This window comes from Megascapheus bottae, chromosome 26 (assembly GCF_031878675.1).
Source record: "Megascapheus bottae isolate mThoBot1 chromosome 26, mThoBot2.hap1, whole genome shotgun sequence".
NCBI lineage: Eukaryota > Metazoa > Chordata > Mammalia > Rodentia > Geomyidae > Megascapheus > Megascapheus bottae.
The window spans coordinates 10175662-10193599 of NC_143534.1; the positions used below are offsets into that span (position 1 = coordinate 10175662).

A 17938-nucleotide genomic window follows, 5' to 3' on the forward strand; every position below is an offset into this window, starting at 1 on the left:
ATAAAAAGTTGTTTTTGAGCTTGTTGATGAATTTTAATATTTCAAATACATCTGTTTTATGTTGTTTTTGAAAATTTTGTTTGTGTAATCGTTTTCACACATCCCTGAAGCTTGCTTCTGTGTTGACTTGATTATTTTTCTAAGAGAAGCATAAACACTGAAATTCCAAAGGCAGTTGGTTGAGCTGCTTTTTTATGAGCTGTCTTGTTTCATTCTTCAATTAGACTCATAAAATAAGAGGTCAAGGTGAGGGACTGTTGAGCTTGTCCAACGGGACCTTGATCCTTTACAACCACTTTCCACTTCTATAAATTAAAAATGTTAAATGCAATTTGAGATTGAATGCAGATTAAAATGAATTAGTGTCAACAACTTCAAAGCAAAGCAGTATAATACAGAGTCCTCGGCCTTTTTCCTCATTCATACATCACAGATGGCTTTGACATTCTGTGCTTCTGAGGGCATGTACCTACTCACTGTTGAAAATGGTTGATTGGACTGAGTTCCAGTGGCTCGCACCTGTAATCCTATCTTCTCAGGAGGCTAAGATCTGAGGATCTTAGTTGGAAGCCAGCCTGGGCAGAAAAGTCCATGAGACTCTTATTTCCTATAAGCAACTACCAAAGAAAAAGCTGGAAGTGCAGCTTGGTTAGTTGGAGAAAACAGTCTCACAGCTTTCCTGCCTGCGCTGGGTACAAACTTCAGTCTTCAAGTATCAGCCACTTGAGTAGTGCAGGTTGCAGGCACAAGCCACCAAGCACCTGGCCAGGCGAGTCTTTTGACCTTCCATTGTCACAGAAGAAGAGAATGCAAGGTTAGGAGAGACTTCTGGGGCATGATTGGTCCATGAGACCTGGTTTGTCTTGATTTTACCATTTTTATTTATTTTGGTAGATTTCTGCTGCCCTAATGAAGGACATTTTCTAGAACAAACTCTAAAGCTAAAGCCTAGGTTCATTTTTCTAAATGTTTCTAAAATAAAGTTTGTGTCTTTATCACGTCTTGATGGCTTCCCCTGTGTGCGTCAACAGTTCCTCCCATGCCTCTCATTTATTCTTTGTGTTTGTGTGCATTCAACAGCGTGTCTGGCGGAGAGCTGTTTGATCGGATAGTGGAGAAGGGATTTTACACGGAAAAAGACGCCAGCACTCTGATCCGTCAAGTCTTGGATGCGGTGTACTATCTCCACAGGATGGGTATCGTCCACAGGGACCTCAAGGTGAGGCCATAGCACAGCAACATCCTCCACGCTGCCAACACTCTAGCCCAAGCTGGCTTCACACTCATGATCTTCCCGCCCCCACCTCCCGAGAGCCGGGGTTACAGGACAGTTGCCTTTTCTTGGTGTTGTCATAGCCACTATCACCACGTGGCACGGAAAGATCTAGGCCTTCTCTGGGGCCCCTTAGCCTCCCATTCCATCCCCTCAGGTGTGAGTAGATAGCCAAGAGCCGATAGCCCATGAACTTGAGAAACGGAGAAAAGCAGCACAAGTCTGTGCAGGGTCTGCAGCCCTCTGCACCTACACAGATGGGAAGTTGTACTGAAGTCAACCTGTGCCCAACTGGGTGGCATCTATATCACTTTAAAGAATCAGTCATAAGGGCTGGAAATGTGGCTTAGTGATAGAGTACTTACCTAGCATGTATAAGGTCCTGGGTTCAATTCCTTAGTACCACATAAACAAAAAGTAAAAGAATCAATCATAAACATTTTTAAAAGTAGAATTCAGCAGCTACCCAGTATTCACTGCCAGGTGTCAGCAGGTTAAAGTGGCATAGCTTTTCCTTTCATAAAGACTGGGCTGGGTACCGGTGGCTCATGCCTATAAACCGAGCTATTCAGGAGGCTGAGAGCTAGGTGTTATGGTTTGAAGCCAGCCAAAGCAGGAAAGTCCATGAGACTCTTGTCTCCAGTTAACCACCAGAAAACTGGAAGTGGAGCTGTGGCTCAAAGTGGTAGAGTGTTAGCTTTGAGCAAAAAGAGCTCAGGGATAGTACCCAAACCCTGAGTTCAAGCCCCATGACCGCCCACAACATAAAAAGTCTCTCTGAGCTGGGCTTTGGTTCAGTGGTGTGTATTTTCCAAGCTTGCCCAAGCCTCTGAAATAGAGAATACAAGACTCATCTGTCAACTTCTCTCTTAGAATAGCATGTTCCTTGAGCTTCCCTTCCCATCGACCACATGAAGACCTCCAGGTGATCCCAGAAGCACGGGATGTTTGCGTGGCTCGGGACTGGCTTGAGGTTAAGCAGCATCTCTGCTTGCTGCCTGCATCACCACACTGACTCAGCAGGGCAGAGCAACAAAGAGCTGGATTGTTCAAAGAAAGGGCCACAGTCAGGGATACCACGCACTTCCACCCTGCATGCAACCATGCCCCTTTCTCCAAACTTCTAGAAAGGTGGTCCTCTGTCTATACCTTCAGGAAACAACCAGATACAATGAACTATTCTTTTTTGTAAAAATGAGACAGCAAGGGCCTACTGCTGTCCTCTTGGATTCAGATGGGGTCTGAGCCCCTGCACCCTGGGCACTGGAAGCTGGACCATTGCTTGAGATGCTGTCATCTCTGGCTGCTCTTGATGGATGTTAGTCCCTCTCCTGAGAGTCAGCACAGCCAAAAATGTTTCTAGACTTGGCTGACTGTCCCCTGGGAGGCAGGAGCACCTCCCCCCTCCAGTTGAGAACTACTAGACTAGCAGTGTGACTGTGCTGAACCAGAACTCAGATATTTTTAGATTGTTTTGTGAATTAGGGGTAAGATGGGCCTCTAACTCAAGTTAATCAAGAGCCTGAGATCTGAGGATTGCTGTTTGAAGCCACACAAATCCAAGAGACACTTACCTCCAATTAAACAGCAACAAGCCAGAAATGAGGTATAGCTCAAGTGGTAGAGTGAAGAGGCCAAGCAAGAGCTTGAGGCCCTGAGTTCAAGTCCTAGTAGTGGCACACACATGAAAGATTGGTATTTAGTTCAAGTCCTAATACCGACACATACACACACACACACACACACAAAAGATTGGTATTCCAACTCAGGCATTGTCCACAGTTGTCTATCAGTGCTACCACATGCTAAGCAAAATAAGTTTGGTGTAGACCTGTCTAGGACCCTTAGCAGAACTGCTGTGAAGGGTGGTCAGATCCCCTTCTGGTAGCCCTTACCCACAACCCACTTGCCAGCCCCTAGTAGCCTCCCTTCTAGATTATTCCTTAGCCTGTCTACTCAGTTACCTTTCTAACTCCCCTACTCCCATCTCCAGGAAAAGCCTGGCTCTCTTCACCAAGTCTTGAGCCAATACTAAGTATCGATCAAAACTGTGAACATCTCATTGATTTGGCCCTCTTTTGGTATAACTGCTCTTCAAGAGAATGTTCTATTGACCCAAATGAATACGCTGTGGGGAGACCATGAAGGAAGGCCTTTGTGCCTCAGGCGGCCTCCTGCCTGCATTAAAGCTTATTTAGTGGCAGGGTTCACTTGCTTTCGATTCCTTCTTGCTTCCACTACAGCTATGGAAGTCAAGGTGGGTGAGAGGATGAGGAAAACGAATAATCAGAAATAGGAAAAAATTGTCTGTCTGTATCTCTAATTGGATCTTGTATGTCAATCGATAGCCCCCAAACAATTGAGTATTTCTCCTTGTTTCTTAACCATTGTTCCTCTTCCACTTCTTGATTGACTAGTTTGATTCTCTTTGAAAGCTCTTTTGATTTTCTCCTATTCACAGGAATTGTCCCTGGGCTTAAGTGAATCTCATTGCTATTGGAGGTAAAAGATAATATTTATTCCCTGGGTTTTTTTTTTTGAAGAACAAAATTATTTTGACACATACTGTAACAGTAAGAAAGGTTTTTTTTTAAGACTTGTAGTATAGGAGGGCGATAGAATTCCACTCTGAGCAAACTTTTATCTCCCATCCTCCCTGTCTTGTTATCCTGACCAGTCTACCAGAAATCTATCCAATTGTCTCCATGAATCAGTTTGATGTAGATGAATTTCCTCCATATGCCTGGTGTTTTTCTCATCAGCCCTCTCTCCCCTGTTGCAAAACTTCATCACCATAGTAACCAACACTTAACCACAGTCTTTAACAAGCTATCCAATGATTTTTCTCTTTTAACAACATTGAAACTGCAGGATGAAGAATTTGACCAGACTTCATGGGGAGGATGGGGAAGGTGAGGGGGTGGAAAGAGTCTTTCTAAACTGATTTGGTCCAGATTCTAACTAAGACTGGACTGAACAAGACAGGTCTGAGGGGTGGGAGGGAAGTAAGAAGAGGGCTTAGCTGAAGGAACCTGGCTGACATTCCCTCAAGGACAGTCTTGGCTGGCTCTCAAGTTTTCCTCACAACAGAGTCTGTCCATCATGACTCCTCCACCCCAGCCTCTCAATTCTAGCTGCCTGAGCCCTGTCCCGAGTCTACTTGAAGACAAAAGCCTCCTGCCCGTTCCCGCCCTCATGGGTTTTAATGCCACACAACTAGGCCAAGAACCATTCTTCTAAGCAAGTCTGTTCATTCTACCCAGAATGTTGCTGCGAGTCTCATCTTGGGAACTAAACATTGACTACAAGGCCCTGAGAAGAGACTAGATGGGGAAATGGGGAGGGAGAATGGGTTTTGCTGTCAGATCTTTCCCACTGCATTTCCTCAGAGGTTATTCACTCAGTGAGTCTTCAGAATGGTGGTAGCTGGAGGATCCTGGATGTTATTTTCTCCCAGGGAGGGCATCTTCAATTGAAGGCATTCTCCAAAAGAAAAGCGAATGCTGGGGTCTCTTCTGTGTTCAGGTTTTCAGTCCAGTGGATCAAAAAACCCTACGGCCTTAGCAGCTCTGTCTCCCCATCGTGAGCCCTGCCCAGAACATGAGATTCCACATTTTATGTACAAACAGGTGACGCTTCCTTATTTTCCCTAAGCTCTTCCCACCTGCCCAGAGTTGACCCTGACAGCAGTTAAGACCAGAATATGGACTGGGATTGCGGCTAAAGGCAAGGCCCTGAGTTCAGTCACTAGTACAATGCCACCCTTCAATAATAGGAGGATTGTAGTTGGAGGCCAGCCTAGACAAAATGAAGACAAGATTTTCTCTGGGAGAAAAAAAGGCCAAATAATGGAGGGCACAGCTTAAGTATACTTGCCTAATGAGTTCAAGCTCAGGACTAACCTCACCACCACCAAAACAATATAAAGACAAGAAAAAATGAGACATAAGAACTTAGTTATAGGCCAGGAGTTTGGCCTAGTGATAGAGTGCTTGCCTAGCATGAACAAAGACATGGGTTTGATTCCTTAGTATCACATACCTAGAAAAAGCTGGAAGTGGTGCTGTGGCTCAAGTAGTAGAGCTCTAGCCTTGAGAAAGCCTAAGGACAGTTCTCAGGCCCTAAATTCAAACCCCAAGACTGGCAAAAAAAGAGAGAAGAAGAATGTAGCTATGTATTGTTGCTATCTGAGCTTAGTCCTATGCTTTTCAAAGGAGCAAACAAGAAACCAAGCCTTTGCAGAAAGGCAAATAGGGCACATAGCTAAAAAGTGCTGCCTCTCCCAGCTTGGACTTCATTCTGAGGTGTGGTCCTTCTGCTTCCCAGGGAGGGAAGGGAGTGGTGCACGGTTTCAGCAAGGAGTGAATGCAGCCTCTCTGCCAGGACTGTAGAACAGGATGGACTTCAATGATGCTGGTAGGATAGGGAAACAGACTCTTGGATTACAGAAAAAGCAGTGGGCTGGGGTCACTAATAAAAAAGGAACAGAATTCCACCTTCAGAATGGATTTTCTTTCCCAGAATCCCCATCCCCCGGACTGAGTACTGAATAGACATGTCTGAAAGGCTCCTCTCAGCTTTTTAGAATGCCCCAAAATATGGTCAGTCATTTTAAGTAGCCAAAATCTTAGGAAAGGAGATGTCAGATGCTAGGCCTCAGGCCTAGAAAGCCCTGTTTTCACTGCCTGCTATTGATAAAGACATCTACTCTGCCTAAAGGTAAGTTTTGCAGTAGGCTGAGTCTTCCATGATCAGTCCGGCTTTACCTATGATCTGTTTTTGTCTTTTGTCTTTCTAGCCTGAAAATCTGTTGTACTATAGTCAAGATGAGGAGTCCAAAATAATGATCAGTGATTTTGGATTGTCAAAAATGGAAGGCAAAGGAGATGTGATGTCTACGGCCTGTGGAACCCCAGGCTATGTTGGTAAGAACTGCGCCTGCATGTGTTGTGTGTGTGTGTGTGTGCCTATGTGCACATGTGTGGAAAAGTGACACAAGTCCATGTCAACTTTATCAGTCTTTGCAAGCATTTGAGCCTGGCACATGATCACAGTGGCCTTCATTTCTCTCGAGGGAAGAATAAAATATGAGCTACTGGAATGAGTTAGCAGGGAAGTGATTTCCCCTGAAATCCTATAACAGTTGGAAAGAAATCCTGTTTGATTTGGTGATGGGCCTGACTGGAGGCTGGGAGTTAGTTTGGAGGGGTTCCCAGGTTCTAATACCAGAAATATTGCATGTATCTGTTTTATTTTGTTAATGATTTACAGTGGCACCCTGAGATTACAATAAGATTCAGACACAATAAAGCATGTAAAATGTTGAAGTAGATGTAGGCAGAGGAAAAAACAATATTGACATCAGGAACCCTGATCAAATCTAATGAAGTCATTCTCTTGAATGAGCTAACCTTGATCTACTCTGGAAAGCCAAGAATTAGGAAAGTTAGGTTTTTTTTTTTTACCCCTGAAATCAGAACTTCACAATCTTTGTGCAGAAAAGGCTACTGACAACCTGAGTAGACAGTGATATTTTTCATGTCTGCTGGGATACCAGTTAGTCAGATTTCTGTTACTGTAACTAATACTCAAGATAATCATCTTATAAAGAGAAAAGCTTAATTTGGGTTCACAGCTTCAGAAGCTTCAGATTATGATTAGCCCTCTGGCTTTTGGAAAGAAACGCCAGTGTTATATGGGGTGTGTGTGTGTGTGTGTGTGTGTGTGTGTGTGTGTGTGTGTGTAATTTCTCTAGACAGGAGTAGATTAACAAATGAAATAATAGCTAGGTGTGGAGATACAAGACTGTAATTTCATTCAAAGGTTCTGGCAGTGGCAAGGCAACATAACACAAGTGCTTGACCAGGTTGGCAGCCACAATCTGTTGCGAAAAGCCAACGGATTCCAAATGCGTCGTACAGGGAGTACAGGAAGACTTTCTGAGAGGTTGGATGCAATGTTTGGGAGAAGGAGAGCAGCCAGTGGTGATTCCAAGGATTCCAAGGATTGGGGCCCATTGCTTTGCATGGAGGAGGAAGAATTGAGTACCATGTAGAACTTTGCACATAGGAATTTAGATCTTCATAAACCAACCAGCACATAACCTTGTCAGAGGTGTGTTTCTGTGGAAGACTCCTCATTTGATATAGAATGGATTTGTCTAGCAGAATACACAGGCAGCAGTATCAGAATGTGTGACTAAAATAAACAATAGACTTGCCCTCTCAGTGAAGCCCCCCAGCCCCTGCCTTCTTATGCTTAGTGCCCTGGCCCAACAGGCGGAAGCTAAGGCCTGTAGGGAAGGCTGGACAGACATTGTCTTCAGGTTTAGAAAGAACCATATGAATAGAGAACGAGGAAAAACTTCCTTCCCACCCCTTCTTCCAGTGGCAGTCTCAGCAGCCATAGGAAGTGACAGAAAACACCTGTTTCAATTGTATAATCGATAAGAGACTAAAGTGACTGAGGCACTCCTGTCTTTGAGAGGAGCCCTTGTTTGTGTGAGTGTGTGTGGTTTGGTTTTTTTTTTTCCTTAGTGTTTCAATTTGCATGCAAATGTCGTTCCTGTGACCAGAATTTGCTCTTTGGTTTCAGAAAGAACATGAAACTCTGTTTAAGAACTTGGAACCTCTGCACAGATAGGGCAGGCTCACACCCTCCTAGAGGGTGGCAGGGTACTCCTCTCCTCTTAGCAAGGTGATTTCGGGATGACTGAGGACGGTGGAGAGAGTACTCTTATGATAGTTTCAAGAAAAGTTAGAGAATTTTTTTCCCATCAAGCCTCATTGGGCAGGGGCTGAGCGTTCACAGTATTTCACTTGCAGTATTTCTCACGGCAGTTATTTATGACTAGATGTGAGTCAGATGTAATCATAAATAGGAAAGAGCACTGACACGCAGACCGTCTTCCTGTGTATAAGCACAATTCATTTCTTTTTTTCAATTTAATCTTATTTTTATTGTTGGGGTAATGTATACAGGGGTTATACTTACATTTGCCAGACAGTGGTGCATTATTCTCACACATTGATAACCTTTCTCATGTTTTTGTTCCTATTTCCCTCTCCCGCCCCCTCCCAATTGTCTTGTTTCCCCCCTTCCCTTCCCTATTTCAAATAAACATACGTACAATATACCAGGTAACAAAGTCAGATAAAGGAACAATATGAGGTTGACCAAAAGGCAACAAAAGAGAAATAACATAGTACATCAAGAACAACACAACCACACAAGAGAAAGCTCTTGTTTCCATATCTTAGAGATCCTTTCATTTAGTCTCATCCTATATGACCTTATGTACCTAGGTTTTGAGAAGCACAATTCATTTCTATTCTCTGTCATTGGTGACTGCTTTTGGGGGTTGCTTTTTTTTCAGTGCTGGGACTTGAACTCAGGGCCTGGATGCTGTAATGCTGAGCTTCTAGAATGCTCAAGTCCAGCACTCTACCACTTGAGCCACAGCTCCACTTCTAGCTTTTTTAAAATAGTGTATTGGACATAAGAGAGCCTCACAACCTTTCCTGCTCAGGCTGGCTTTGAACCATGATCCTCAGATGTCAGCTTCGGAGTAGTTAGGATTATAGGCATGGGCCACTGGTGTCTGGCACTGGTAGCTGATTTTTTATTTCCTGAAACTATAGAGGCATCACTGTAGCTTCCTTCTAGAACTTAGTTATTGTAGCTAAGAATCATGGCAGACAGCTTTGGTCCTGCTCTGCCTTAACTTACCTGACATAGTTTAATCACTTTTGGATAATGGGAATGGAGACCAGTTAGCTAACATTCTCAGAGAACCTTTTTTTCCCCCTCAGCTAGAGTTCAGGCATCGCCATGTATTTTGAACTTGATAGGAGATGTGAGATGAGAGTGAGCTCTTAGAAATCAGAGATATCAGACATTACAATATGGACATAAAGACCTCTGCCCCCACTGAGCCCAGCCTGAACTGAATGAAAGCATCCTGCATACCTCTGCTGTCATTTCAATATGAGGGGAAAGTCCATGCTTCCTACTGAAGTAAACTGAGTTCTCAGGTCCTCGTACCTAAAATAAACATGTGGAGCTAAATGTCTCCCTGACTTTCCTTCCCAGGCTGGCTTCAAACCACAACCCTCAGATCTCTGCCTTCTAAGTATCTAGGATTCAAAGCATGGGCCACCAGCGCCCCACATGGATGGTATTTATATGTACCTTGACAAGAACTCATGATCAGAACACAGACAAGTAAACCAGCACTGCATATACATCTCATTAAACTACTCTTGAAGTGGCAGTGGTAGGGACCAAACTAGGGTATCCACATCCACCCAAGTTTCTTGCCCAGCCACAGGGCACTTCAAATCCTTTTGAAATTTCTTAGCAACACTCCTGTGAGTGCTTAAGGTTGGGGTGGGGTTCACAGCTTTTGAACTGGTGCCATTTTTGTCATGGTAGAAAGGAGAGAGAATTGTATCTTGGTACTCTGTTATGTGTTGTGGATAAAATGTAAGACACTGGAATGACTGTTACAGTCTTCTTCATTCTGAGGTGTCACTTGTCACATTTCACGTTACATCAGTCACCAGGCAGACAGGGTATTAAACCCTCCAGGGATGGCACCCCATTATTTGTTGTCATATTACCCTCAAATGCCTCACTCAGATATTTGACTTCCTGCAGCCCACTGAAATTTAAGCCTCTTCCACATTAAAACCCATGTTTCCACCTCTATATTTTCCACTCCTTGCCTAAGCCTTAGCCTCCCTTCTCCTCCGAGCAGGCACATTTTGGCTTTGGTAGCATTCATAGCATTGCAGTGAAAATCACAGCTCAGCTCTCATGGTGGTTATGAAGCAGGATGGCGCATTAGTGGGGGCTCTCCATACCTGTGGTTAACGTCAAGAGGCAACCATGAAAATCAGAGTGAGCTGCTCTTTAGCAATACATTTCTAGAAAATTTCAGCTCTACATGAAGAATAAGGGAAAGCTAATGAATCTACATCAAGAAGAAGAAAGGAGAGACAGAGAGCTAGCTGCCATGCCTGTCATCTACGCGCCCTGAGGGGCTAAGACAAGAAGGATCTGTTTAGGGCTAACCCGGGCAGAGCAGTTTCCAAGATTCTTTCTCAAGGAAGGGTAGAACAGGAAGCCTCACAGAGGCAGGTTTCACCCGTGTGCATGCCCACAGCAGGAAGTGAGACCCTATCTCAAAAATAACAAGCAAAAGTCAGAGCTGAGGAGAAGCTCAGAGGTGAGTAGTAGTCTTGCTTGCAAGGACCTAGTTCTAAGCCTCCGTACTGCAAAGAGAAAAGAAAGAGGAAGAAAGGAAGGAAGGAAAGGGAGGGAGGGGGGAGGGAGGAAGGGAAGGAAGGAAGGAAGGAAGGAAGGAAGGAAGGAAGGAAGGAAGGAAGGAAAGAAGGAAGGTCGGTCAGAGCTGTCATAGAACCTTCTGCTTATCCCTTGATACTTGAGATGGAAGAAGACCAACAGCGGATGAGGATGGATTCTGTTTCTCCACTGTGTCTACTGTGTCACATCATTCAGACTACAGGGCCAGAAATGGATTGGGACCAGCACCTTTTTATTAAGGTGTTCACAAGAAAGCTCCTCACCATGGCCACATCCCTAACCCTTTTTGTATTAGCTGTTTTGCAGATAGAGTCTTACATTTTTACCTTTACCTCCCCGGCCCAGTAGAGGTGGTCACCTCTAGATGACCAGGCAGACCTAGAGGGACAAAAGCCACCTTGCATATGAACTTGATAGCTGGGTGAGGTCAGCTTCCCTCACCATCTCAGCAGAAACTGCCATCAGGCACATCTTGGAGTGGTCAGGAAAAGACAAATGCCTTTCCTCCTTCATCAACCCATGGCAGTTGATTGACAGCTGATGTCTCTTCAGTCCCACTGGTTAAAAACTTTGGTTCTTCCTCCCCTTCCACAAGGAAAATGAGCAATTTAAAAAAACAAAAAAAACACAGATGAAAAGTACTGGAAATTTTTCTGATTTTCCCCAAAATCTCTGGTGCCCGCTCCCTTTACCAGGAACATTTGCTTTGAATCAATATTAAATACCCTGGGTTATAGAAATCATTGTCCACAGACTGGAATTTTCCATGTGCTGGTCAATAGTGAGTTGCACAGCCATAGATCCAGTTATTTCAAATTCGAAACCTACTGTTTCCTAAAGCACTAGAGAGAAGCCTGGATTCAGAGGAACTCCTCTGTCCACAGACCACTCTGCTGGGCCCTTTTGCTGAGGCAGCATGGTTCCCATGGCGATGAACTTTAGTTTCCTGATGTTTATTATAACAAGAATCACAAAGATAGCTGAATTCATGGCACCCAAGATCTGGTGGGGGGAAGGAGGTTCTGAGAGAGAGATCACATAACAGCCCATTAGCACTAACCCAGTAATTCCGAAATCCCTTTGAGAGAAGGTCTTAAAAGAAGAGTCGCCTGACACACAAGTGCGGAGAAGAAGGAGAGGTACTAGCTGATGTATCCTTCACATTCTCACCAGCACTCATTACTCATAGAAAGGTGTTTAATGATCCTTTTCTCTTTCAATGAGTCCAGGTAACTTCTCAGTAGACAGGGTTGGTCCTCCCAAATCCATCTCTCCCTCTCTCTCACCCTTATTCTTTCTTAATCTTATTCCTTGCATCCACTAACCACAAACACTCATGGCAGCTGAGTGTGTTTGTGCCTGGGCTGTGTGGAATGTGGAACTCGTCATCTCTTCACAGGAATGGTGTGCGTGGTGACGTGTGGGCCTACCAAAATGTGCTGACTCCTGATCATATAAAGACTTAGAGCCATGTCCCTGGCTCCCAGCAGCAGGAATGTGGATTTGATAACAGGATTGCTGACAGCAGAGGAGAGGTAGATGGTACACTGGGAATGAGGGGAGATCCTGGCGAGTAGAAAAAGGAAACCCAAATGTTCAGTCCTCTATATTGTCCAGATGGAACTGTACTTTTACCAGCATCTAAGCTTTGACTAAACCAGGGTGACAACTAGAAGAAGGACCTGCTGTCTATCCCCTTTTCACACCCCCAGTGGGGTGGCTCTCTCTCCTTGGACATGCTCTCGCAGCCCCCCCAGGGCTTTGTCCTGCCCACATGGGTTCCTCTCTACTAGGTTGTGTTAAAGAGACTAGGCCTGTTCCTGCTGCTATGTCTTGAGACTGATAGCCTCTCCAGCAAGCCAGAGCCCTTGAATAACTGCTCTCCTTATTAAGAGCTCTATTGATTTTATTTTGGTCGAAAGCCTTTCTCATTACAAGGTGTGGGCTGTAGAGGGTCATCTGTCATACTCATGCAATACAGCAGGCCCTAGAAGAGAACATTCATTCTCCAGCATCTCCAGGCAGCATTGCTGGTGTGAGATTGCTGGGTGACGTGGCTTACAGAGCCTTGGGAGGTTTCAAGGCCCTCGGAGACCCTGCTCTGGGCCTCATTGGCTTGGAAATGCATTTCTCCAAGTACACATGGGATGCTGTCATTTTTTTCTGGAGTGTCAGCAGAACTCCTAAGTGGAATAAGACTAATGGCGTAGTAATAGGAGTTGGCAGTTTCTCGGATGTGTGTATGGTGGGGGGAGACAGACAGGTGGTGTTTCCAGTGCTGCCTGCGGCATCACAGGGGATCTGAGGACTAAAGGGAGTTGGAGAAAGTGAGCTCTCAAAGGCAAGCTATGTGCAGGGAACACTAGAATGGAAGAGAGAAAGTATCCCTGCAGGTCCTGGGGTTTCTCTGTGATTGGGGCCCTCTTGCATTGCCAGGAGGGTTTTCTTGTTGGCAGTGGTGGTAGTGGGTATTCTGTTAGTTTGACTAGTCATGGGGTTTGAACTCAGTGTGTGGGCACTGCTCTTGAGCTCTTTCTCTCAAGGCTAGCGCTCTCCCATTTTGAGCTCTATTTCTGATTTTCTGGTGGTTAATTGGAGATAAGAGTCTCATGGATTTTCTTGCCTGGGCTGGCTTTGAACCATGAACCTCAGATCTCAGCCCCCTGAGTTGCTAGGATGACAGGCGTGAGCCAGGAGAGTTTTCAATATTATCTGAGATTATTTTTCTTTCAAAAATGTCTGTGAGATAGAGGTCATTGAAAGAAACATTGCTGTTTTCCCCAGTCACATTATAAGTGAAATTAGAATCTAGGGTGTAGGCGTACTGACCATTATACAACTTTTAAGATATTTGGAGCGGAGGAGGGGGGGGAATGTCATCCCAAGGCAGTTTACTTTGTTTTGTTTTCTTTATTGGTAGGTGATGCTTTTGCATGTGTTTCTAAATGCAATTAAGAATTTCATGAGAAAACAAATGCTTTGCTTGCTTTGAATTGTTGAGATGTTTTTTAAAGTTTATTTTGTTGTCAGTATAATCCATGCAAGACACAATGCCCTCAAAAAACCCATAGGATAAATATATAAATTTTCACACAAAATACTGTTGTCCTGATATTTACTTATGGATCACTTAGACCTTTCCCCCTCATAGACATCCTAGTGATTCAAAAAAAGCAAAAATGTGTATGTACTGACTGTGGGGCTTGAACTCAGAGCCCCTCACTCCTCTCACCTTTCTTACTCGTGATTGATGCTCTACTACTTGAGCCAAGGCTTCAGGCCAAGCCTTTTGCTAATTAGTTGGAACTGTAATCTCAGAGACTTTTCTGTCCAGGCTAGCTTCAACCTGTGATCCTTTGTCTCAGCTTCCTGAGTAGTGAAGATGACAGATGTTGTAAGTGCCAGATGTCACAAATGCCAGGTGCTGCAAGTACCAGACTAGCAAAAGCCTTCTGATGATATGAACTTTCCCACTCACTCGAAATTTACAGAACTTAAAAATCATCCAATTGTAATCAGTCTGTGCATCCAAGGGCTCATCTCAGGTTGAATCCACGTGCCACGCTGCAAAGAAACACCTGTTATGTTTGCCTCTCTCTGCTGCCCCATATGTTGGTGGCTTTGTCAGAAAGCTGAAATGTTTGCTGTGTGGCTGTCCCTGAACGTGTGGGTGCTGCCTGGAAATCCCTGCTTGTGGTAGATGAGGAGTGGCGCAGGACGTGAAAGGCCCCTCCCTCCGTCCCTGATGCTGGAGATGATGGGCTGGAGAGAGTGGAAGCTGATACAGCGTAGCTTTTCCTCCAGGAGATACTGTGAATATGTCAGCTTGAGTCATCTTTGGTATTTGGCATTGAATTTGAACCCAGACCCTAAATGTGTGTAGAGGATTTGCTCCCTCAAGGAACTGGGCCCCAGCTTTTTTGTTTGCTTGTTAGAGTCATAGACTGTTCATTCCACATGGGAAACAGGGAGAACAAGAACCCCAGATTACAGAACCCTAATCTTCAGTCTCCGGCATTTACATTGTCAGGCCTGTGTCTCTTTGTCCCCCTACAGCTCCTGAAGTTCTCGCCCAGAAACCTTACAGCAAAGCCGTTGACTGCTGGTCCATCGGAGTGATTGCCTATATCCTGTAAGTTTCCTTTGTCACCTTGGCTTCTCCTCACCTACCTCCACTGCCTTTCCTTTTATTTTCTTTGGACAGTTCTGGGTACTTGAACTCAGGGACTTTCCGTTGCAAACGCTCTACTGCTAAGACATGCCTCTAGCCCTTTTGTTTCCCACTGGTTATTGTTAAGATAGATCTTGCTTTTGACCCCTCCTCATGCCTGGACTGCAGTCTGCTTATTTTATACTTACCATGATAGCTGGAGTAAGAGCTGTGTTCCACCACACCCAGCTTCTTCGGCTGAGATGGAGTCTCATGGACTTTTCTCTCTGGGCACACCTATAACCACAATCTCACCCTCAAACTCTGCTCACACAGCCCCAGAGAGCCTTCTTTCCACGTTCTGCATCTATCAATCTAACTTCCCTAAGGGATTCTCAAGCGTGGACTCACGCAGAATGTGTCCCTCTGTGTCTGACCTGTTTCACACTCCGCATCCATCACATCTTCAGGAGTTAGGCCAAATGTAGCATGTGCCAGAGTTGCTTACCTGCTTCAGGAGCGTGTACAGCCCATGGGTCTGTCAGCCAGCATCTGACTTGCTTCCTCACATCACGGCTATCATGAGCCTTGCTGCTATGAGTCAGGAAGTACCAGCACCTGCCTGAATCCTTGCTTTGACTCTTAGGGGTATGTAGATAAATCTGGAAGCAGAACTGCTGGATCCTATGGCCGTTTTGATAGCCACAGCATCCCTTTACATTCACACCAGCCACGAACAGGGTTCCAGTCCCTCCACATTCATTACCATCTCTTAGATCTTCCCTTTGCAGTGTTGCGAAAGCAATTTTTACCCACACGTACCATAAGCTACTGAGGGGGACAGAAACGGAATATATTGACATCAGTGTGATGGGTTTGGCCCGGCACAAATTCCTAGAAAATAAAAGAACATCTGGTCTGATCTCAGACCACACCTCCAAGGAGGTTTTTACCTTTAATGTTTTTATTATCTTTAAGTAGCTCTGCAAAGGAGTTGCTATTGGACAAGGAATACAATGCATCTCAATGAACTTCGCCTCTTTCAGCATTCTCTCCTAACTCCCCCAACCTTCCCCTTCCCCCCACCCCATTTTCTTAATTGTGTAGGGTGTGCATTGGGTCTTTTTCTTTTTACATTGGATTCTTTTCTGCATTCTTCACCCTTCTTTTTATTTTTTCTGCCTCCTTTTGATCTTACCTCCCTTCTTCCAAATACCCCAGTTTTGGGGTGTTTATTTTTTTGACCGATTGATTGTTACCCTCAGTGATACTCAGGGATACAACATGCTACAGAGAAAAACACACGCTTTGAACCGCAGTCCTCCTATCTTAGCCTCCTGAGTACCTAGGACTGCAGGCATGAGCCACCATGCCTGGCAAGCATCATGGTTTTTAGCTCACTAGGCATAGATGATTGCTGACAATTCCCAGATTTGCTGATTTGGTTTGTTGATTATATTTCAGCTTGGCTGTTTTCCAGGGAGTCTCAGAGCAGCCCCATAGCTCTGTCTGTGTCTCCTACCTGTCCTCTATGGGTTGTGAACCCTCTTAACTTGGCCTCAGATGCCAGGACTGTAGAGCGTATTTCAGATTTGTTTGTGGGCTCCTGACCCTCCTTCCACCACCTCAGAGACAGGCTTGGTTTGGGCATGCCCCATGCCCTCAAAATGCTGTTTTCAAAGAAGTGTGCAGAGCATGGGTGGCAAATATGGCGCAAGTGCCAGTGGGGTTCAGAAATTCTCCAGTTAGGTGGTCGTGGGGGCCACTCCCTGCCAGTGACATTAAGTAAGATCATTTTTACCAGTATATGTGAGGGGTAGTGAGGGGACATCAGGAGAATTTGGAAAGGAACAACCAGCAGGTACATTTTGACATCCTAAATGGCACCGCTTCCAGTCAGATGGAGGAAATTTTACTGCCTCTACTCTCCTATCATCTCCTGGAAACTGTGGTTTATGTAACAGCTAAATGCTTGGGGCCATTAAGCCTGGAGCAGGCCAGGCAGGGGATTGGCAGACATTCTCTTTCCTAACATTTACTGAACCTAATACATGTCAGTCAATATGATGAGGTGCTGAGATAGATTCATTACCAGCCTGGCCTCAGAGGCTCTGCAGACGACAGACGGTAAACACATAAATTACAATCCAGTCTCCTGGCTGTCATGAAGTGGCCTGAGACTGCACCATGAGCTGCCTGAGGCCTGGGGATGCTTCACAAACCAGGGACAGCCACCTGGGTTTGGAGGACAGGTAGCAATCTTCCCAGAGACAGCCAGTCCAGACCAAGGAACAGCTCTATCCCCAAATAGTCCCCAAATACATGAGAGACTCCCATGTATATTGCTGGGTTATCCTTCAAGACCCAGTAATCTAAGGACCTCTTGTGTATGGGAAAAGATATGTCATTCTGTTAGAAATGCAGTTTTATTACTTTCATTTATTTTTTGTGCCAGTACTGGGGCTTAAACTCAGAGCCTTGCAATGTCACTTGGCTTTTTCCACTCAAGGTTGGTACTCTACCATTTGAACCATAACTCTGCTTTTTGTTGGTTAATTGGAGGTAAGAGTCTCACAGACTCTTCTGCCCAGGCTGGCTTTGAACTATGATTCTCAGCTCTCTGCCTCCTAAGTAGCTGAGGTTACAGGTATGAGTCACTGGCACCCAACTCAAAGCATAGTTTAAGTATATAGCTTGAAAGAGCCGATCCAGCTCCCAATAGCTAAACTATGTTAGATATGGTTTAGCAGCATACTAAGTGCATAAAAGAATCCAAACAAGTTTTTTTTATTGTAATTAGTAAAAGGGTTACATGATATTTGCCAGATAGAAGGTGCATTAATTCACATACATTGATACCCTTTCACATGTCTTGGTACCCATTTCCCTCCCCCCCACACACCCCCTCCCGTCTTGGTTTTCCCCCCTTCCCTATCAAATTTCAAATAACCAAATACAAATAAATTCAATATATCAGATAACAAAGTGAGATACTATAACAATATGAGATAACCAAGGGACAGCAAAGGAGATGAGAGACAACAGTACATTAAGGACAATAATCATTCGTTATATGGCTTTTGTTTCAATATCCTGGAGGTCCTTTCAATTAGCTTCGTACTATATGGCCTTATGTATCAAGATTTTGCTCTATTGCAGAGCTCTGCTAGGAGAGCCCAAGGTTTCTA

General features: G+C 44.7%; 1 protein-coding gene across 3 annotated transcripts in view; it reads left to right on the top strand.

Annotated features, from left to right (window-relative positions):
• The window catches only part of Camk1d (calcium/calmodulin dependent protein kinase ID), a 258945-nt gene that overhangs the window by 218749 nt on the left and 22258 nt on the right, over nucleotides 1-17938 (top strand). For all 3 annotated transcript variants that reach the window (XM_090318903.1, XM_090318901.1, XM_090318900.1), the window contains exons 4-6: nucleotides 1081-1219; nucleotides 6072-6198; nucleotides 14657-14732. In XM_090318903.1, the coding sequence (XP_090175029.1) occupies nucleotides 1081-1219; nucleotides 6072-6198; nucleotides 14657-14732 (342 nt within the window). The remainder of the gene's footprint in view (nucleotides 1-1080; nucleotides 1220-6071; nucleotides 6199-14656; nucleotides 14733-17938) is intronic.